Source organism: Sinohyriopsis cumingii, chromosome 5, assembly GCF_028554795.1.
Source record: "Sinohyriopsis cumingii isolate HCF-2022 chromosome 5, ASM2855479v2, whole genome shotgun sequence".
Taxonomy (NCBI): Eukaryota; Metazoa; Mollusca; class Bivalvia; order Unionida; family Unionidae; genus Sinohyriopsis; species Sinohyriopsis cumingii.
Genome location: NC_142965.1, coordinates 115,883,737 through 115,908,561, shown reverse-complemented (window position 1 = coordinate 115,908,561; position 24,825 = coordinate 115,883,737). Strand labels below are relative to the sequence as shown.

Here is a 24,825-nt window from a genome sequence, read left to right as displayed (position 1 = left end):
GTGATCATTTTAAAAGTTCAAATACAAACAATTTGATAAATGTGGGGGTAATGTTGGAAACTCAATATGTTTGCAGTACATAAAAATATTGTCAATACAAATACTGTTACATTTTCATGCCACTATTCCCATAAAAAAATGCACATATGGAATGCATTGTGCTTTTCCGTTTCATTATGGTATTCACTGCACAATACTTGTATCTACATATCGATTTTAATAATTTTGAAACATTAATCAAATACTAACCAATGCAAACTGAAGTGTCCATCAATGTATCTGTGGGTGTTTACTAACAAGTACATTACTTCCACTTTCAAGAAAGTCTGAACAATTAATCTGTATTCATTCCTGTGTTTTGCTCTATAAAAACTGTGCTTGATGCTTCATTTAATTTGTATTTTCCTGTTCCATAAGGATAGATTTAATTTTCAAGTGACATTTCCTGAGTTTTCTGGCAGCACATGTAGCCTGATATTCCCCTGGATTGTAAAGGCAGACCACACTTTGTTTTCAAGCTGACAATCCTTTTGATTGAAGTGCAAATTTAACACTTGTTCAGTATCAAGTAGAGATCTACAACCTCCTCTGTATGTTTATCCCAGGAAGCACCCTCACTGTCTTCCACATCACAACCTTTTTGATGAAGCCTCAGGACTGATACTTGCTCAGTACCAAGAAAATGAGGGTAGTTATTTGAACTCCCTGTGATTTATTGATCAAAGTGTTACCTGCATAGTCCAATTAAAGTCTATATGTTGTTGTTGTTGTGGGGTTTAACTCCATTTTTTCAGCACATGATAGGCTATACATGGAGGCCAGTATTAATGGTGGAGGAAGAACTTGGGAAAACCCCCAGAAAGAACCACCAACCCACGAGAAGCTACTGGCAAACTTTCTCACATACCCACATTGGCTGAATCTGAGACCTGAACCAGCACAGACAGAGGTGAGATGGCAGTGATCTGTAATGGAAAGCGCTTGAGAACACTCGGCCACTTGGGGTGCCAAAGTCTATATTTAAGTACCCAATTATGACAGTGAAGCTGAAGAAATGGTCAGATTATATTTATGATGACTACACAACAATTTACAATAATTTGATAATGATGGAGCATTTAAAAACTTTATCAGACAATGAAGAATACTTGGACTTTATTACTAAATTATGTAGCAATTTTAAAACCAAATCACTCAAAATATTGCAATCCATGACCATGTTGTATTTTATGTAGGACCACAATATAATGTGTCATTTTATAGTGAGAAACCACTAGGTTCCACGTCATATGCAGAACCTACTATCCGTACAAATCTGTATTTAACATGAGACCATGCAATCCTGAGTGTTTTTGAATGAAGGAATGACTATGCATCAGTAAATTTCCATATTATATGAAGGACTATTATATTCCGAGTGATTTTATATACAGGAACTATTATGTATCAGTACATTTCCACATTATATGTGGGACTATTCTATTCCAAGTGATTTTGTATAGAGGAACTATTATGCATGAGTATATTTCCACATTATATGTGGGACTATTATATTCTGAGTGATTTTGTATAGAGGAACTATTATGAATCAGTACATTTCCACATTATATGTGGGACTATTCTATTCTGAGTGATTTTGTAAAGAGGAACTATTATGTATCAGTACATTTCCACATTATATGTGGGACTATTCTATTCTGAGTGATTTTGTATAGAGGAACTATTATGTATCAGTACATTTCCACATTATATATGGGACTATTCTTTTCCGAATGATTTGTAAAGAGTAACTATTATGTATCAGAGTGATATTGTATGGAGGAACTACAATGCAACAGTACGTATCCATGTTATATGTGGAACCATGCTATCCCGAGTGATTCTGTATGAAGGAACTACTATGCAACAGTACGTATCCATGTTATATGTGGGACCATGCTATCCCGAGTGATTCTGTAAGGAGGAACTACTATGCAACAGTACATATCCATGTTATATGTGGGACCATGCTATCCCAAGTGATTCTGTATGGAGGAACTACTATGCAACAGTACATATCCATGTTATATGTGGGACCATGCTATCCCAAGTGATTCTGTATGCAGGAACTACTATGCAACAGTATGTATCCATGTTATATATGGGACTATGCTATAATGAGTGGTTTTATGATGAACAAGCACCGTGTGCTGTGTTATATGCAGGACTGTGCTATAATGAGTGGTTTTATGATGAACAAGCACCGTGTGCTGTGTTATATGCAGGACTGTGCTATAATGAGTGGTTTTATGATGAACAAGCACCGTGTGCCGTGTTATATGCAGGACTGTGCTATAATGAGTGGTTTTATGATGAACAAGCACCGTGTGCTGTGTTATATGCAGGACTGTGCTATAATGAGTAGTTTGGTTTAATAAATCAGAATCAACCCTTTTATTCATGTCAAAATGATCTGAACTGTTAGTCCAATAATGTTGGCATGATAAATTAACAGTTGTATAAACACAGATGCAGTATCAATGAGGCCTCACTGAAACTACTAAACCATGAGGGAAAGAAGTTCCTCAAAAAAAACCCCGTTGCATGCTTAACTTAAATAACAGATGGATATTTCTATCACTGAACATACATAGGCTAATACATTGTGGATGAATATTACATACATGGAATTTTCCATGACAGAATTTTCATGACTTTGTTAGCTGAATAAGAAATTGCACAAATTTAGCCCCACATTAAAAACAATTTGTGTAACCAACCTATCAGATATTCAAAATTTATTGAGAGAGGCCATTTATGAAAGACAAACAAACAGTGCAGAATTTCTCTATATATTGTACATAAATAGTTGGTATTTGCTGATTATAATTTTTACCTCAAACTCTGTCCCTATGGATACAATGGACATCTTTGAGCCCACTTCATGAGCAGATAGTTCTCTCCCTGAGCGTGTTGAATCTAGCCTACGTCGCAGATTTATATTGGAATGCTGTTTCATTAGGTCCACTTCTTTCTTCTCTTCTTCTTCCTTGTCTCTCTTCAGCAATGAGGAAAAGTCCACTCCAGAAGTTGACAACTCATCAAATGTCCCTTTTCCGATCATTTGACCCTAATTTGCATCAAGAAAAATATTATTACAAAACAAACTAGCAATTATTGTTATCAAATATCAACAATTATAACTACTACTAAATTATGTATACACTGTCTTATAAGCTTAGTACAATTACAAAATTGCACATATCCAGAGCTGTCATTGCATAATGCACAGACAGATCAGGATACCAACACAGGCCAGACAAGGTCATCTGCCTCAGTGTGTCCTTGACTTAACTTCCACATCCTCTGCAGATGATAATGTGCTATAAGTGCTGCATGTTAAATAAAAAATAAAAAAATAATCCCAATCCAAAACTATGTTGTTTACAGTTGGACTTATTAGCAAGTACATAGAGTATTAATTTAAAGTTGTTTTACTGACAAGCATGATTCACAGCACTCTTAGGATTTTATATAAAGGCACTCTAACAAAAATGCACATTTCAGATGAAATTTATTAAATGAGCTGTAACGTCAGTCAGGGTATTATCAGATGACTATTAGATGGAATGCAGTAATAAGACTTATCTGTTTACGTTTTTCTTGCCAAATGGAATTAACATTAGCAAGTAACCTCAACTGCTATTTTGCAGCATCAATTTTGAACATATATGTATCACATGATCATGCTGGGTCATGCAAAATATAGGCTCAACACAGGGTAAAATCGGACACTTCTGGGTTTTCTCAGACATTAATTTGTATTTTTTTTAAAAATGTTTAAACCTTAACATATGTAATTTAATCAAGCAAAAGAAATAAATTAAACAAGACAAATTTTATTATTATGCAAATATTCAAAATTTTGGTTATGTTTATCATGATTGTTAACACCTGTATACAAATTGCATAATGGGGTTTCAAAAATGTTTAAATGAACTATGTAACCAAAAAATTCAGTTACTGCTGATGTCAACACTGCCAGAAAGGTGAGTACCATTTTGTTTTCCAATAACCCAAGTGCAATAAAAGAAATTACATCATTTATGTTTCAAGATAATCATTTTATTTTACATTACTAGTCCATGAATTATCAAGCTAGGGATTGTTATAAACATTTCATTATGTCTTAATAATGTGTATCATATTGTTATGTAAACAGTCTTGATGACATGTCATGAGACAGCTAAAACCTTTTAAAATGAAATATTTAAATAATAATAATAATAATAATAATAATAATAAGAATAAAAATGATAATAATAATAATAACAAGTTGGTGAAAAGAATTTATTTTATCGTCAGTGGTGAGGGGTTATGTAGAGTATTGACATATTTGATTCTTAATCAATTAATTAACTAATTAATTAATTAATCACAAACGTTATCAATGCAGTTTTGCTGGGAATACCAACTAAATCATCTACAATATCAGCTTAGTGGTTTTTATCTTCTTTACAAGCTTTATTTATTTGAAATATTAACTAACTGGTTGTACTTCATAACCTGTTACATGTATATAAAACGTCCAATAATATCCCTTCAAGTGTATCCCTATATATTTATCAACCAATCAAATGACGTTCAATGCAGGCATCAGAGTAGACATTCAGTTAAACAGAACAAGAATTCATCTATACCATGTCTGATTCATAAGCTGAGTCAGGCATATTTTTTTCTCTCGGAATGCAATAATACGGTTTTGGAATTATTTATCTGAATACTGGAAGTACTGCAAAAGTCACTAGTTTAAGTACAAAATACATTTTTCACCTTTTCACATCAGAGTATTATCGTATTTCAAAATAATGAACATGATGAGGTCAGATGTTACATATGATAATATATTTATAGGTTACTACTTTGCATTTAAATAGTTTTTCTATTTTTTATTGGTCTGTCCAATAATACACGCTGACCAATAATACCCCAACTGACGTTATAATTTCTATCTCTTTTTAGCCTTGGAAAGTTTCACAAATTTCACCTGAAATAAGCAGAAAGTAAGATTCTATTTTATTGTATGACAAAAAAATAACAACACTGATGTCATTTAATAAAACTGCAAAATACAGTGCTCCCTCACTACAAGGTACCTCTGAAGTATAAGGTGGGTATGGTATGGAGGCAATTTTATAATGAATTAAATGATACATATACTTTTACTACTGCATTGGATCCATAGTCACACCAACCTTATAATCATGTAAAAAAAAAGGCAACTGCATCTTTACATTACTCCTACCAACAGCATTACTTGGCAGTGCAGTGAGGAGTATGGTAATGCATAGAGAATGGTAGTGTATTGAGGAGTGTGGTAATGCATCAAAAATGGTAGTGCTGTGAGGAGTATGGTAATGCATGGAGAATGGTAGTGCAGTAAGGAGTGTGGTAATGGATCAAAAATGATAGTGCTGTGAGGAGTATGGTAATGCATTAAAAATGGTAGTGTTGTGAGGAATATGGTAATGCATGGAGAACGGTAGTGCAGTAAGGAGTGTGGTAATGGATCAAAAATGGTAGTACTGTGAAGAGTATGGTAATGCATTAAAAATGGAAGTGCTGTGAGGAGTGTGGTAATGCATGGAGAATGGTAGTGCAGTAAGGAGTGTGGTAATGGATCAAAAATGGTAGTGCTGTGAGGAGTATGGTAATGCATTAAAAATGGAAGTGCTGTGAGGAGTATGGTAATGCATGGAGAATGGTAGTGCAGCAAAATTATTTTCAAGTAATTTAAAAGCTGTAGGCATAATGCCTTTGTCTGGTTTGATGCCATGAGGTAACATCCTAAAGTGTTAACACAAATGTAAGAAAATAAGCTATGATAGAAGAGTGTGCTGATGAATCTAAATAAGTTTTCATGTGATAATTAATATTCATTACTTGAAGCCCTATCCTCACAGTCCTGCCTGTTGATGTGTGTCTTTATAAACTTACAACTAGAACAAAACCTGATTAGTCTGCTTTTTGATGATATAATGGCAACTATGTGACTCTAGAGATATGCCAGCATTTTTGTACTGCATTCATTTGATACATATTCAAGAACAGTCTCACAAACTGTACTCATAACATTACGCCCGTACAGAAATTTCTCATGGATTCCATATGGAATACTTATGGAATCCGTATGGAAGAGATATGGACTGAAAAACTTATGGAATCAGACAATTTATTCCATATCAATTCCATAAGTACTTCACAGCAAGTGAAAATTCCATATGGAATAAAGTTGCAACTTTAATCCATAAGCACTTTTCTCCATATGGAAAGCAGACTCATGTATTATAGCATCATGGAAAATACTCTCTGAAAAATTAATAACCTAAACTATCTGATTAAAATAGATTTATTGGTGGGAGTTAGAGTATGTGTATATGTCAGTGTAGCTGATGTGGAAGGATGAATATGCTCGTAAAAATTTGAAGAAACACATGTATGTCAGTTTTCTTTAATTTATTTCCACAGATGTTTAAAAACAAAGACATGACCAAAAAAGTAAGGAAAATGTAAACCTGATCAGAAAATTAATATCTGGAAGTACAAGCATAGATGAATCTTTGGACTTAGAAAATTTGGTGCAAGGTGGATTTTGGGCTTGATCTAGTGTTTATTCTGAAAAGTAATTTTGTTGGCTTCATATTAACATATGCTCTACAAAAATCATACCCTAGTGAAAATGTGACTTAAATTTCAGCATAATCAATGAACATTTCTTGACATTCACTCTAATGTCCTTTTTCACTAAAATTATGGTATTTTAGGAGATTTTACCAAAATTTCTGAAAATGTCAGTGAAATTTTGTGATTGAAAGTTCACTGACTCTGCCAACATTTCTGAAAATATCAGTGGGAATTTGTGATTGAAATTTCACTGAGAGTTTGTCAAAAATTCTAAAAATATAGTGATATTTTGTGATTGTAATATCACTGACATTTTAGTAAAAAAAACATAAATAAGATGTAATAAAATTTATTTTTGTTTCTTGTACAATTTGATTGATTTTCAGCAGCATTTATATTCCCTGTTTCTGATAGCTGTAATTGTATTGTTTATTTTGGGCACAATAACTTCTTTCCACATCTTTCTGTATTATATTTCTTTATCAAATTTTGTTATTGTTGTTGTATTTTTTTATAACTTAAACTGGATCTAACTGCCCTCAAACAAGTTTTCTTGTGAATCAGAATTTTGCTTTTCTCCTGACCTGAATCTGTTTTTCCTCGATAAGGACCCTTTTTTTAATATAGTCTCCAAAACTTTTTTAAAAATAATGCTCTATCCAGTCCCATTCCGCAACTGGCTTTCTAATAAGTATTTGTTCCGTTTATTATTTAAAGGATGATATTTGTAAACAGCTTTCTGATTGGTCAAAATTCTGTACTTGCCCAATGAATCATTGCGTAACGGAAACTGACGGGAATGCTTAACATGATGATTCAAGCGGGATACGAGTTTGAATAACCATTTGAAAAATGTGCGGCAAAGAGAATAGCTTGAATGCAAAGTCGATGGGAGTGTAATTAGTCAATCTGTATGAAAATTGAATGCCAGGACTAGCATTTTGTTTTTTGTGCCATAAACAGCTCTACAGTAGCGGCTAACATGCTAAATAAGACAAGGAATTGAACCAGGATGATTTCGAAGTTATATAACTCAAAACTGATTAACTTCCAGGATGAATTTAAGGAGGACAACGTATAGATCACTGGTGGGAATTCTAGCGAAATATCCATGTCTATCAAAGATCGTCATTTCTTTGCGGAATTTTCTTGGCCCATCATAGAATCCTCGTTCAATATTGAGGCATTATTGTGTACATTGTCAAAATATTCTAGGTGTGTTGGAATTCAGTGTAAAATAAGAGTACTTATAGCATGACAAACGTTTGTCATGGCTGCTTATGGAACAAGGACTAATTCAAAAGACCACAACAGCATCATAGTTTTTACATTAATCAAAAATCAAAAATCAAGTTGCAGTACAAGTGACATGGCAGGCTTTTAGCATTTCTTCTTTTCATGTCTCAAATGGATGCTTTTCTGTACTTCTGCATTATTTTCACAGTTGAATTTTTCAATGCAGATTAATATTTTATATATATTTCTGTGTTCACAGATGCCTGTGCATGTATTCCAGGCTTGATACTTTGATTTTTAAAATCGCTAATTATTTAGTGTCAAGCCAGATTCTTCACATCATGTTGCTTATACTGTAAATATTGTACATAACAGACAGAAGGCCTCAAGGTAGATTAGTTCTGTAATGAAGTTATCTTCTCTAAATAAAGTCATTATTATTATTATTATTATTATTATTAACTCTTGCCTTGGATGTCATAAAATTACATCTGTAAAAAATCAATCATGCAAACTTAATATCACCTTGGTAAATAAAGTCCTGTTTAAGTCATATTCATTATTAATCTGAAAAATACTATATAATGATCTAAATTGTAGTGAAATCTCACAAAGGTTTTAGTCAAATAATTGTGAAATCTCACCAGACTTTTCAGTTAAATGAAGAAGACTTAAGTGATGCCATCAAGGATTAGGCTTTGTATGCGAGAAAGAAAATGAGGACAGGAAGAAAAAGATCATAAAAAGAAGAATATACTCATTTTTAAGTCAAGTCCAACTAGAAACTGCCCTGGCAGATCAGGATCTATGTTGTTTGTTCCACTCATAACTCCTAACAAACTGCATAGACCCAGATATGCTGGTGCATTATGTGACAGCTGATATGGGTCTGTGCAGTAGGACTCTACTTCTATTCCAGTATATATGGTAATTCAAACATCTGGCGTGACAAGTGCCAAGAAATATTGACTGTTACCTCTTTCAGTATATATGGTAATTCAAACATTTGGTGTGACAAGTGCCAAGAAATACTGACTGTTACCTCTTTCAGTATATATGGTAATTCAAACACTGGTGTGACAAGTGACAAGAAATATTGACTGTTACCTTTTTCAGTATATACATGTATGGCAATTCAAACACTGGTGTGACAAGTGACAAGAAATATTGACTGTTACCTCTTTCAATATAAGAATCTGGTCAGCTGCCTTCAGAAACTGAAGCTGGTGTGTCACAAGAATTCTGGGTTTGTCTTTCAGCATGCCTTGTACAACTCTGAAAAAATTCAATTGAAATATTTACCCCCATCTCAATTTTTAAAATGTCCGGAACAAAAGTTTTGTTTAGGATCAACTAAACATCATATGAAGTCTTCTTGATAAAACCTTATCTCAATATGATTTCAAATTGAGAAGTAAGATAAGATTTCAAGATGCCTGCTGTGGTTGTCATAATGGATGTCAGACCAGCACCAATTTCATTTAAGAACAATATGAAATCTTAAGAAGCCTTGCAAAGAAGACACCATGTTGATACAGCCATCTATTTTGAAGGAGTAACAAGATTTTCGATGTGGCCATATTAGATATCAGACTGGCGCTGTGTCTATATGGTACTAACTAAATATCGTAATAAATCTTCTGGAGGAAACAAGATTCAATACGACTTTCCACTCAAAAGGAATAGAGATAATAAGGGTTTTAAGATGGCTGTCATGGCATCCATATTGGACATCAGATTGGCATCTTCTCACTTAGGATCAACAAGATATCAAAGGAAGTCTTCTAGTAAAAACACCATGTTTACATGATCATCCATTAAGGAGTAGTAGCAACAACAAGATTTTCAACCTGGCTGCCATACTGGCTTGTTTGAGTGGCACCATTTTCATATAGGACCAACTAGACCATAGGATGAATGAGAGCGTAAAGTGTTGAGGCAATCATTCAAACAGTTTATATGACATATGATAACAAACTGACAAGAAAAACCATCCAATAAGCTCTTCTGGACTATGACCAGAAGAACAAAAACTTAGGAACATTCACAAATGACCATGATCTTACCTGGGGATCAAAGGGAGAGTTGATGGCAGCTATCGATTCCAGGGTTTGGGACTTGTGACCAGAATGTAAAATTTTAATCTAAATCATTGCAGGCATGGCAATACATTTTATAGTTAAACAAATGCACATATTTTTGGAATGAATACTAACGGGTTAAAATGGAGAAAATAGGGGAGGGGGAGGGGGCACCATTTGTATCAAGTGTTTTTGAAACATTCTAAAACAAAATTTTACTTATGAAAACAACCATTTCTCTCAAAGCTCCTCATAGCATGACCTCTTGAACAATGTTCACAAGTAACCCAAAACAACATCTTCTGCCATAGCTAATAAGAATCTCAACTCTCAGACAAATATTGACAAACATACCTGAAAATGTCTCCATAATTACCTCTCAAACAAATGTTTCCCCACAGTGGAATCCACAGCACTGAGAGGGTCATCCAGCAGATAAACATCAGCATCCATGTAAAGTGCCCTGGCTAGGCTGACCCTTGCCCTTTGACCTCCACTCAAACTGACCCCTCGATCCCCAATCAGTGTCAAATCACCATGTGGCATCAACTCAATATCCTGTTGGAATAAAAAGCATAATTTGACATAATTTATTTTAATAAAGCTTAGATAGAAGCATATTATTCAGTGTTAGTGGATAAAGTGAAGGTCAACAAAGTATATTGACAGACTTAAAAAATGCAACAAGTGAATGCTTGTGATCATTTTACATTTTATATCATGCTCCCTCTTTAAAACACTATTCATGGAAGCCATGAAAGTAATCCTCATTACTAAGTGAGGTACCCTTACAAAGAGGGATTTGTAGTCATCATCACACAGTAATAAAGTGATCAGTGGAGTAGCTAGGAAGAGATTATGAGTGTATCTTTTATTAACACTTTCACAATTTTCACAATTGATACAAACTATTGCTGACTTAAAAGAGTTCTTTGCTAATTCCAGCTTAAATGAAATGCAACATCTTACAAAAAATTACATGTCCTTGAAACTACTGATGTACAATATTCTATAAAAAACAACAGAATACCATCTTTTTTAATACAGCAAGTGCTCTTCACAGAAATAGGTCCATGCAAAATAGATGCTCAGGTTATGTAAGAACAGATACAAACTTCTTGGTAGCTTGTACTTTAACACACATGCCATAGGACGGTATGTCACACTATGATTTTTGACCAACAAACAAGCAACACGGTTGTGTTTCAAAAAGTATTTCACTAATCTTATCCCAAACAAATTTTAAAAAAGACATAGAAAGATGACTATTTCTTGACAACCATAATACATAGCCATAGCCTGTTGTAACAGTAAACAGTCCTGCTCATGTGAAACTATCCTCTGGGCAGTTTATACAGCTTATTGTTATAGAGGCAATTAAAAGACAAGGTAGTATGAGATAAACAACTACCTTTCACAGATTACTTAAGGACTCACGGTACTAATTCAACTCCAACAGTATACATATGGAAACACTATCATATTCAAAATTCAATAACTTAATAATTCTGGGTGCTGATGATGAGACCTATAATTCTCCATGCATATCTAACCTTGGTGCAAGCTTATGTGTGGAGAACACCATATGAGCCGCGGCATGTTGTTTATTTACATGTGCATGAAACACATGTTATTGATTCTGCACCAAATGAATCAGGTGCTACTTTCATTATTGAGTACTCCTGAGTCAAGCCTGTAAAAACAGTAAAATTGCAACAGTAGAAATCTGTCTATATTTATTTTAAATTACATATAGGATAAGCTCTCAAAAGATATTTTTACTAAAATGTTAATTTTCATTATTAACCAACTATGGACCACCAAACCTGTAAATACTCTATTATTTGTTCACCCATCTCTAGACTGGTTCACAGTTCTTCCATATAATTAGTACCGTGTGTCCTTAATTAGTTGACAATATTTAGAGTGATGTCACATCCTGTCATCACTGCTATAGGAGAGCCGATTTGGCTAATTTGCATCGGCATAGTACATAAAGCACCATATCATCATCAGTCCACATCTAATTACGACATCCGCTGTCCAATCAAAATTAAAGACAGAAACTTTCTGAATTTTATTATAATATTCAGTCAAAGTTAAGATATAACTAAAAACAATATTTGTAGAAAGTGCAGAACAATTAATATACACTCAACAGTGTTGCAAAGCCAATATCAAAGCCAAACATTCCTTCTCAACTGTGGAATGATTTCTCTGGTGCTTATTTAATTTCTTAGAAAAGTAGCACATGGGATGGCATAGACCATTATTATTTTCTTGAAGCAAGACTTCGCCAATGCCAACAACAGTTGCATCAAAAGACAATTTAAATGATTCACTGAAATTCGGATCTGATAGAACTGATGCACTCTTAAGTATGGCATTTAACATGTCAAAGCCTCCTGACATTTTTCAGACCAATGAAGCTCGGTTTTTGAGCTTAAGAATATTTCAGGGGTTCAGCAATTATAGACAAATTCCAATAATAACAAGACATACAAAAAATTGCATAAGCTGCTTTTTACTGATGGGCACAGGGAATTCAGAGATAGCCTTGACATTAGCATCTATAGGTTTAACTTGTGTACATCTCACAATAAGTCCTAGTAACATAACACAAGTACTGCAAAATTCAATTTTCGAAAAATTAATTGTCAGATTTGTATCAGTGAGTACATCAAAGAATTTTTTAGCTGTCTCTAAGTGATCTTTCCTGGTGTTGTTGCAGATGATGACATCATTGATGTATGTATCACAATTATCTGGATCTGATGTAATCATGTTCATTAAACAATGAAAAGTACAAGGCAAACCTTTCATCCCTAACAGGGGGCCCCAAGTGGCTGAATGGTCTAAAGCGCACTCCATTACGGATCACTGCCATCTCACCTCTGTCTGCATGGGTTTGAGTCTCGGATTTGGCCAATGTGGGTATGTGAGAAAGCTTGCCAGCAGCTTCTCATGGGTTGGTGGTTATTTGCAGGGTTTTTTTCTGGGTACTTCCTCCGCCATTAATAGTGGCTGCCATATATAGCCTATTGTGTGCTAAAATATGGCCTTAAGCCCTACAACAACAACAAAACAATCATCCCAAACAGCATCACTTTATATTAATAAAGTCCATATGGAGTTATGAATGCCAAAATTTCCTTTGCACTTCAATCAGTGGTATTTGCCAAAATCCTTTCAAAAGGTCAATTTTGGTGACCTATTTTGCATTTCCAATGTTATCACTGCAGTCACTGATTCTTCACAACAGAAATGAATATATTTTGATCACATTGATCACCTTTCTATTGTCTGTGCACATGCGGAAAGTATTATCTGATTTCTGAACAAGAATATATGGTGAACTCCAGTCACTTTTACACAGTTTAATGACATCATTCTTCAGCAAATACTGAATTTCTTTCTTGAAACAATCCTGTTTGAGAGGGTTCATTTACACATGCTTTTCAACAGTGTGGAATCTATAATATCAACAGCATTGTTGATTTTATTGTTTATGTTGAAACATCTTGAAAGAAGTGCTTATATTCAAGTAATAGCTGTTTTAGTTCATTTTTTCTTGTTGCTGCAGATGTGAAAGTTTCTGGTCCAGATAATCAATAATTTCTTAATTCCGAAGACTGGCTACACCAATGTTCATTCAGTCCAATTGCATTCCATCTCTTAAATTCTCAATGTGCAGGACAGGTATAACTAAACTGACTACATGATTAACCTGGCTCTTTCCATCAACTTACTCCTTTAACATATTTATATGGCATGGTTGTTTTTGTTTTTGCCTACTGGGAGAAATAATGATGTAATTTAAATCACTTGCTTTCTTTACAAGAAAGAACAATAGTACTTAGCCTGAGGAGGATTTTGAGGTAAGGACAATAGAGCCAGAACTGAAAACTCATTTCCTTTGTGTTTTTGTCATACTTCTATTTCATTACTGACGGAGTCAAGTGCAGATTAGTTCTTGCAACATCACAAGCCTTTGATAATTTATATTTAAAAAATTAGAAACAAAGTCAAAAAGACTAATTTCTGTATCTTATTTGAAAAAAGTTTCTCTTTCAACAACTTCAATGATCCATGGACAATAAGTCCAAAAACTACATCAAAGGGGCTTAATCCTCAAGATTGTTTAATTGATTCTCTAACAGCAAACAAAAGTATACGAATACCTTCGTACCAATCTTTTCCTGTATAAACAATGATATGAACAAATCATATTTTTCTTTCTACAGCCCCTTGGCTTTCTGGGTGATAGGCAGAAGACTTGAATTGCTGGATGCCTAATTCATGCATAACTTGCTGGAAAATTCCAGACAAAAATGTGACTCTTGATCAGATTGGACAGATTTGGGAAGGTTGAATTGAGTAAAAAAAAACTTTTTTAAAGCTTTTAATATGGTTTTAGTTTTCATATTCCTCAAAGAAATCTTGTAGATGCACAACTTATGTTCAACAAGTATTGGTTCACTGACTTGGTCTTTGGTAAGGGACCAACACAGTCAACCATCCATTATTCTGCTAAATGGTTTGTTAAATGGAGGAAGAGTTGAGAATGAGCCTTATATATGTTCTGATTAGGTTTTCCTATCATTTGACAAGTGTCAAGATCTGCAGTACAGCAGTCCCCATCTTGAACGGCCCTCCTGACCAGCGGCCCCCTGCTCCTTACAACCAGAATCTGTTGGCACCAACGAGTTTGTGTTCAAAAGTACTCCTCACAAAAGACCACCCGGCTAATGTGACCAGTGGCCAGCATATTAGTGCAATAATATAACATTTACCCCTCACAAGCAGCCACATTTTATTTTAACATGTATCCAAAACCAGTCTTTTATTCATAACATGTGTTAAGTAATCCGATTTCTGTTTCACAATGTCAGGTTTTCGTCACTGAAATAAGTGTTGACTAAATACCACTATGGTTAATATTATATCATTTACGCCTCACAAAAAGCCACATTTATTCCATAAAGCTGAGAAAGACTCAAATTTTAATCCACGCAAAAGGGTAAGTACATGTAATCCAATTAGCCTTACTGCTGTGTTATCATAAGATGTCCAGTTTAGTCACGCTGATAATTGTTAAGATTACAATTATTGAGCAGTAGTAACAGCTGAGAAGTGGCAGCATCGATGTATAATACACAAGACAGCAGGAAAATGGTTTGATAGCCTTTATGGCTTCCCTTAGGAAGATGTTGAGCTTGTTCACTTTGATAATTAGTGGCTATTACTATTGACAATATTGTCAAAATTACAAATCCTAACGGCCGCGAGGTCAAATCTGCGTGATGTTAATGGTACAAATCGAAGCTGTTTTGGCTTCAATCACTTAGTGTAAAGAAATGTACAAAAACAATAGGGTACCAGACCGTGACTAACAAATCACGTGACAAGATCACTTCCTTTAAAAACACACAGCAATTTGTTTAGATGCATAAAAATTGTTTTATCAGTATTGTAGTTGGCAACATGAATAACTTACTGCAGAAAGATCAACATGTCATCGAGGTAATGAAAAATTCTCAGTTTAGAAGAGAAAGTGAAAGTAATTCAACTGACCGAGAGGTGGGGGGGGTCAAGGATCCTTGCAGAAAACTAATGTTGGAAAGACTCAGATAAACAATATTGTGAAAGGTAAGGAAACAATTCTGCAGAAGTGGGAAGGTGAAATGGACAGAGAAAGGAAGATTGTTTGAGCCAGGAGATGTTTGTATCCTGATTTGAATGACAAGAAAAAGCAACAATTTTGTCAGTTGAATTGGGATATGACAACTTTACTGCAAGTAACGGATGGTTGCACAGATTTCAAGTGCGACACAATATTAAGTGTTCTGTCCTTAGTGGAGAATCAGCTGATGTTAATAATGAAGTTGTCAAAGATTGGAACAAAAGTCTAAACGACATATGCAGGGGATATGAAAGCAAGGATACTTTTAACTGTGACAAGACTGGTTTGTTTTTTAGACTTTTACCAACAGAGTGACAGATGATGTGGTCTGTAACATAATTATAAAGACAGTTTTAAAACTATATCAATCATAACATTCTTTTGAAAATAATGAAACAGTTTGTTTTACATTTATTTCACAACATGCATGTGAATTTTTAATGAAAATATTAAATGTTTTAGAATTAAATGTACTTGTGACTTTCTTCATATGTATTTACTATTTGCATTTGTCATCCCCCTCTAGAAAGGCCACCCTCATTATAAGGCCACTACCCTGCTGCAATAGGGGTGGCTTATAAGAGGGGGACTACTGTATTTACTTTCTTTGCCACAGCTCAAGTAACTGCACAAGCTGGATATATCAAGGATTTAATTTACAATAGGATCAACTTTTTGATCCAAACAAGGCTTGTCAGTTACAAGTGGATTAATCACACCTTTATCTCCAGCTAGATTATTGTCTGGTAATAAATGATGGGCAATGATATCACTGTTTCGGCTGTCACAGATGCTGAGACTAAGTCTGATGGCAAATTAACACATTAACCCCTGGGTTTTTTTTGTCATTTTTGCCAAAAAATCAAGTAGGAAACACATTTTGAAAGCTATTTGTGAATAAATCCGAAAACACTAAATTCCTGGTGATCTTTCAATAACATACTGCCTAGTGGTGTTACAAACATCGTTTTTCATTGGCTATTTGACTCGCGTATGAGCAGAAGGGTAAAAGTTGGAGTTCTTTTCTTTTTGTTTTTTTGTTTTGTTTGCTAAACGGAGCCATTATTTTTGTATCAAGACCACTCTTTATTCCAAATGCCCATCTCATCCTACTTTTTGCAAAGGTTCATCTGTCTAAAATCCGAACACAAAATCGGATTCCGACCATGGGCGAATTTTGGGTAGAAAAAAGTCAGGTCCAAAAAATGAGGGTTTTTTAATTGGTATTTTGTAGCGCAACTAGATATTCCAGATTATTGGGTATCATTGTAGAGCTACATCTGTCTACCTTTCTATAATACCACCCACTTTAGTGTATCATGCATGACCATGACGCTACAGAGCTTGGCAGTAGGCTACTACCTCTTGCCCCGTTACATCGTCGCTAGGGGTTAATGTGTTAACACAATTTAGAAGAACATTGACAAAGCTGGTCTTTAATCCCTGAATAAAAGCACTCATCAGAGGAATCCTTCTCAGAAAAAGGCAAAGTACCTGATAACAAAGGACTCATAACCAATTGCTAACAAACCCAACTGAAGCTCCGAAACCAAGAAAGAAAAGGAATCTTACTGGAAACGCCACCTTAGAACACTTAAACCAAGCAGTTGAAACCATGAAGACCAGAAAAAGACAGCCACACACAGAAACAATAATCTTTTTTGTAGCTGACATTTTCTTTTAAATAATTCTCTAAACTGGCTTATTAGTCACCCAACAGCCTATAATTACTATGATAACAATGAAACATCCAGGATATAATTTGCACTCACATTCATTTACATAAAATAACAGATGGCAATATGGCTTATCGATTTCTAGTATGAAATATTTTTCAGCATCCACATCAAGTTGAAGTAACCTAGTGCAAACAAAAATGTTCAAGCTTTTATTCCTGTAGAAATAGCAATGTAAAGTTTTGTAACCTCAACAGTTTTTCTGTTTTTTGTGTCTTGTATCTTTTGTATTTGCCTTTGAAAAAGACTCATTTAGAGTCAAAAGTGCTCAGCTAGTTAGATACTAGAATTGCACTGTTCGTTGACAGATTATTGCATTTATCGTAATCAATCCCTGACACACTTGATCCCTTGCTGGATCCAGTGCACTTGAAAGGACTGTTCTTCACCGTATCATTTGTATTCTTTATATATATACAGAGGTCATATATGATAATATAAATTAATATACAAGTCATACATAACTATTTTAATGCATATATCAATGTACAAGTCATACTTTACAATATGCATCAATGTATATTTTATGTGACTATATGTATCCATTTAGAGGATGGATATAATTAAATGTATAAATTTATAGGTTGTCTATAACTATATGTAACAAGGTATAGGTAATATATGACAATATATATCTATGAATCAGTTGTATATTACTATGCACCAATGTGCATGTGATATATGAATATGTGTCAATCATATTTATCAATTTACAAGTCATATCTGATTATATATTTTATTATATATTTTAAAACTTATAAGTCATACATGACTATATGCATCGCTGTACAGGGTCATACATGACAATATGTATCAATGTGTATGTCATACATGACAATATGTATCAATGTGTATGTCATACATGACTATATGCATCTATGTACAGGGTCATACATGACCATATACATCAATGTACAGGGTCATACATGACTATATACATCAATGTACAGGGTCATACATAACTATATGCACTGATGTACAGGGTCATACATGACAATATGTATCAATGTGTATGTCATACATGACAATATGTATTAATGTGTATGTCAATTATGACAATATGTATCAATGTGTATGTCATACATGACAATATGTATCAATGTGTATGTCATACATGACTATATGCATCTATGTACAGGGTCATACATGACCATATACATCAATGTACAGGGTCATACATGACTATATACATCAATGTACAGGGTCATACATAACTATATGCACTGATGTACAGGGTCATACATGACAATATGTATCAATGTGTATGTCATACATGACAATATGTATCAATGTGTATGTCAATTATGACAATATGCATCATTGTACGAGTCAAATATGACAATATGCTGCTTCAATGTGTGAGTGTGATTTGGATTTTTAATGTAGCTTTAACAATTTTTCAGTCATATCGCTATGATGTCTGCAGTGTAGCAGTTTATAGTGATGTCTAGCACTGGGGTATCATGCTGCAGACATGTAGCATGATGTCCGACCCAGTCACATTATCCTGACACCAGGCCGACCAGTCTTAACACTAAACTCTTAATGCTGAGCACCAAGCGAGGCAGCTGTTAGTACCTTTTTTGTAAATCTTTGGTATGACTCGGCCGGGGATCGAACCCATGACCTCCTGCATCCTAGGTGGACGCTCTAACCACTAGGCCACTGGAGCGGTCCTATGCATCAATGTGTATGTCATATATGACACTATGCACCAATGTGTATGTCATATATGACACTATGCATCAATGTGTATGTCATATATGACACTATGCACCAATGTGTATGTCATATATGACACTATGCATCAATGTGTATGTCATATATGACACTATGCACCAATGTGTATGTCATATATGACACTATGCACCAATGTGTATGTCATATATGACTATATGTATCAATGTCTAGGTCATAAATGATTATATGCATGATTTTTACAAAGGTCATTTGTGGTTACCCTTACCTTATTTAGTGCACAAGCTTTTAGAATTTGGTCATATTTAGATTTCTTGTAAGAGTTTCCAAAAGTGATGTTTTGTCGCAGACTGGCCGAAAACACCCATGGTTGCTGGGATACATAGGCAATGCTACCTTTCACTTGGATGCTACCATCAAGGACAGGTAACTCTCTCAAAACAGTCATTAAAAGGGAAGACTGAAATTGTGGTAAAGAAAATAATTGTTAGGTTTTGTATTTTAAAATTTCACAAGCACTTCCAATACATGTGGAATACTTAAAACTACAAATATGATGTATTTCGACAATGTAATGCACTTTTGAATCCTCCTGCTTTGCCTGGACTTTGTAAAATTTTCTCAAACATATTCAGGATACTCTAATCTTAAATTGGCCAACTAGCCGTGTAATGAAATATAGCCATTTTAAATTGTAATTTTCAGACAAATTTGGCTTGTGAGTAGAACAGTAATTAAAAATTGAAGTTAATGAAAAGCATTACATTTATATGAATATCTTAAATTCAGAAAATTATCAATTAAAATTTTTCAACAATAACCGATTCTTATTACTTAATCACATTGTCTTAATTATATTTTTTTAAATATATAAATGTTAAGATTTCTGGCTCAATAAAATGAAATACTACATTACTGGTGAGATAACATCACTTATTAATCTCTTTACATCTTCACAAAACCGATCCATAACTTGTGTTTGTGCGAATACAACTGGATCACAATATTTCTAAGTTATATAGTGATGTTTGTCTCAGTATTGGAGATTGAGTCATCACTACTTCAACAAGGATTAAATGTACATAACAAGAACCAGGTAGCAAGCCTAATAAATTTTTCCCAAAAATTGGGAGCAGGTTTTTTCTTTAAAAAAAATATCTTCAGTGAATATTTACCAAGATTTTATATTAATGGGCCTTGGGTGGATACATATGGCATGACGTGCTTACATAGCAACATTATTGATCAGTGGTTTATTGCAATTTGCAATATGTTTACTTTTGATTGTTAGTTGACTGGGCATAGAATTCATAAATGTATACATAGGTCTCAAAGTTAAGACTAGACTCCAGACATATATTTCGTCAATTTTAAGCCATAACTAATTTTCAGCCAATCAAATTGCTGGATTGATAACTGAGCTTAAGCCCAGAAAAGTATTGGTGGTGCAAGCCAAACCTGGCAACCATGTAAAACTTCCAACCCACCATCTTGTGATCCCATGAACAGAGTTACCCACAAATAACCTATACACAAGAGACCTAAGTGGCCCTTATAGTTCATATACATCTCCTCATGAATGCAAATTTACACTCATACTGAAACTGTAGAGGCAAAGAAGATTTGGAGCACAGAGTACTTGCTATATCAGCTATTAATGTTGGCATTAAAAATTTTCCTAGACCATAATGGTCACTTCATTAATATGCATGGCTGTTGATCATAATCAAACTTGTCTGAGGTCTTGATGATATAAGCTGTTATCAAATTCTGATCAGAATAATGACCATTAGATTGTTCACAAACTAAGCCAATTAAACGAAAGATCACTTCATTAATATGCATGAATGTTTATGAAACTCATAGATTACAAACAAAATCATATTTATATCGAATCAGAAACGAAGCTTCTAGAGTGTTCACAAAGAAGTGACGACGAATAATGAATGACACATTGCAGATGCAGGGCCATATTATAAGCTCATTTCAGCCAGGGATACATTTTCCAACTCTGGAACTTTATGTAAAACTGAAGTTCTGATACAAGATTTGTTCTCCTCTCAGACTGTTCTGAGAGACATATAAGCAAATCTTCTCAGGCTGTTTCATAACTGATTTACCTTCCCAGCTCCCACAGGTCCTATGACTGCCAACAACTGACCTGCTTTCACCGATGCAGAAATATTCTCAAGGGTGGTTTGTTCTAACATCTAGAAAATACAAGAATTATAATCTACATTAAAAAATGACATGCATCAAACAAGAAGCCATTAAAAAAACAAGTTTACTGTTCATAAATTATTTGTCTACAACATTCTACCAAATCCTGATAATAAGCTACACTGCAGCTTCAAGGATGGAATCTGATGTCTTAAATGAAAAGAATAAAATATCTGCAAACTTTGATAGCCAATAACACTTTATGTGATTGCAACCACAAACATGGGATATCATACACATGTTTCAGTTACTGTTTAAACAAATTCTGAATACTTCATATTCTGACTGACATGGCTGAATACTTCATATCCTGACTGACATGGCTGAATACTTCATATCCTGACTGACACAGCTGAATACTTCATATCCTGACTGACATGGCTGAATACTTCATATCCTGACTGACATGGCTGAATACTTCATATCCTGACTGACACAGCTGAATACTTCATATCCTGACTGACACAGCTGAATATTTCATATCCTGACTGACATGGCTGAATACTTTATATCCTGACTGACATGGCTGAATACTTCATACCCTGACCGACACAGCTGAATACTTCATATTCTGACTGACATGGCTGAATACTTCATATCCTGACTGACATGGCTGCCAAGAAAGCCTAAACTCTGTCATGCCACATTCAAACACTGCTGAGACCAAAAACATGACAGAGATATTTTCCATTATTTTCCACTGCTGTATGTTTACAATTCTAGCAAATAAAAGTGCAAGTCTCTTATTTCCTACCTTATCCCATTTGGCCGTCACATCTGTGATGGTCACACAACAGTCTTCTGGTTTGGGTCTCAAAGTGGATGCTGGCTTAGCACCAGATTCTGATTCCAGTTCATCTAACATTAAAAAGGTCTGAAAAAATACAGATATTTATATAAATTTATATCTGAAAAAGAAATCTGCACATTTATATAACCACATTCATATCATTTATGTAATCACATTCATCATTTATGTAATCACATTCATCATTTATGTAATCACATTCATCATTTATGTAATCACATTCATCATTTATGTAATCACATTCATATCATTTATGTAATCACATTCATCATTTATGTAATCACATTCATCATTCATGTAATCACATTCATCATTTATGTAATCACATTCATCATTTATGTAATCACATTCATATCATTTATGTAATCACATTCATCATTTATGTAATCACATTCATCATTTATGTAATCACATTCATCATCACTAATTCAGTTATGACTGACTCAGTTAACACTAATTCAGTTATCACTGATTCTGTTATCACTGATTATGTTTTCACTGATTCAGTTATCACTGATCCTGTTATCACTTATCCTATTATCACTGATTTTGTCATCACTGAATTTGTTATCACTGAATCTCCAACACAAAAAGCTAGTCGACATATATAAATAGTGTAAATACTATTAGTTAAAATCTGTCACAATATCATTTACACTGAGTAAATTTAATTACATCATCATATACTTTAATTATTTGACACTATTAAAACAAACAGATTAATTAACTAAATAAAAAAAAAAAAAAAATTTAGTCTTTGAATATAACATTTCTTCAAAATCTCTGCATTAAATGACTATATTGCTAAATCACACAAGTTGCATACTGCAATCTACTACATATGGTCCCATACAAATAATAAGTCTGATAATTATATCTTCTATAATTTTATTTCAAATAATAAACTGGTAAAAATTCTAAGTCTTCTTGTTAACTGTCATCTAGTTAAAATAAATGCATTAGTTGTGATCTTGCAAAATCAATCTTCTTGAAATATGAAATTTATCATACAGATCTTGAAATGCAGTAACATCTCAACATGTCGTTTCTTAACGTGGTTGAAGAAAAATTTAAAAGTTGAGTACAAATGCAAACAACAGACCATAATCTACTTCGCCATCATGTGCTGGCAGGTCAGGGTCTATTTTGTTTTTTCTACTAAATATGCCTAAAAAACTACACAGATCCCGATCTGCTGGTGCATTATGCTAGGTTTCTATCAGGGATAGCATTGTAATGAGGCATGTTATAGTAAGAGGTCAATGTATAAATAGATTGCTTAGTGTTTACCATTTGTGTGCAGCATACACCTAACTGTGAAAGAGTAGAACCAAATTTACTGTCACATAATTTGCCTGCCGATCAGAGTCCATAATGTTTGTTTGAAAGCATAAAAGCATAAAAGAGTAAACAAATGCATACCATATATATATATATATATATATATATATATATATATATATATATATATATATATATATATATATCTATCTGCTGGTTCATTATGTGATGACAGATCAGACTGATGCAGTTTACACTGGTACTTATCTTTTAAGTCAGTATACATGGTAATTTACTGGCTCATTTATTTGAAATCGAGTGTGTCAATGCTGTATGCAACTGGGAGCATGTTATTAAATACAGGTCAATATGGCAAATACCCGTAATAACACAGGTGCATCATGGTCAATTTAATAATTATTGCTCGGAGTTTCTAACTTCTTAAAATATTGCTATTTTCTTATACAGTATACTAGTTCATATGTATATATTTGCTTATATGTAAGATCCAGCTGCAAACAACATACACCCTGAACAGCTTTAGCATAATGCAGCAGCAGATCAGAATCTGAATAGTATGTTCTTCAAAGTAAATAGACCCAGATCTGCAAATGCATTATATGACCACATATCTGAGTGTCTGCAGTTTACAATTAGTGTTGACTTCTATGCGAACATACATAGCAGATGAGTTGATCCCGTAACACAATAAAGTGAATGCGTCCAAGTGCATATTCTTGTCCTACTCTCCTCACTGAATATATATCCCCAAGTGAAAATAATTACATAGAAATGCATGGTGAAAAGTATCCTGGCACCAATTGTTCCGTAAAACATGGGCGAATGAGTATTTAATTATTAATCAAATGTACACAGGTCATCAATTCTTCTTATCAAGTACATATAGAAAAGGTGTGTATTTTTGTTTTACGAAACAATTCCTGAGATAACATATGTCTTTGCAAAAGAAAGTCTACCACTTGTAAACTGCTAATTATTTCCCCAAAGTCTCATACACTTTTCATTTTCTTTCACACCACCTGTACTACAATCAATAACATTTTATAAACAATTTTATTTTTTATTTTTTAATGAGAAGTCATAACTGCATAATTTTATGTGCAATCTCTCTCAGGATTCATTGTGCTATGGTACATAGAGGATATCTATAGATTTTCTTAGTAGATGGAAGGAAATATTTCTGGAATGAAGTTGAAACACTGTATTAAAATCCAATAACCCAAGAGTGCCAAAAGCATAATCTAGGAAAAAAGGTCATCACTCAAGTAATAAATAATAAAGAAATATTAAAATTATATTAAAAGCAGAAATCTAAAAACAACCTATCAGCAAAAGGTAGAGAGGCCACATAGCAGCTGATTTATTATTGTCGATGCCTCAGTAAACTGGAGTATTTTC

The 24,825-nt window shown here is 33.9% G+C and overlaps 1 protein-coding gene across 3 annotated transcripts in view; it reads right to left on the bottom strand.

Moving 5' to 3' along the window:
• Positions 1 to 24,825, bottom strand: part of LOC149800035 (ATP-binding cassette sub-family C member 4-like) — a 176,493-nt gene that overhangs the window by 36,875 nt on the left and 114,793 nt on the right. For all 3 annotated transcript variants that reach the window (XM_089959556.1, XM_089959557.1, XM_089959555.1), the window contains exons 9-14: positions 22,072 to 22,191; positions 21,218 to 21,307; positions 19,366 to 19,557; positions 10,357 to 10,538; positions 9,078 to 9,174; positions 2,876 to 3,109 (exon numbers count right to left, since the gene is read on the bottom strand). In XM_089959556.1, the coding sequence (XP_089815682.1) occupies positions 2,876 to 3,109; positions 9,078 to 9,174; positions 10,357 to 10,538; positions 19,366 to 19,557; positions 21,218 to 21,307; positions 22,072 to 22,191 (915 nt within the window). The remainder of the gene's footprint in view (positions 1 to 2,875; positions 3,110 to 9,077; positions 9,175 to 10,356; positions 10,539 to 19,365; positions 19,558 to 21,217; positions 21,308 to 22,071; positions 22,192 to 24,825) is intronic.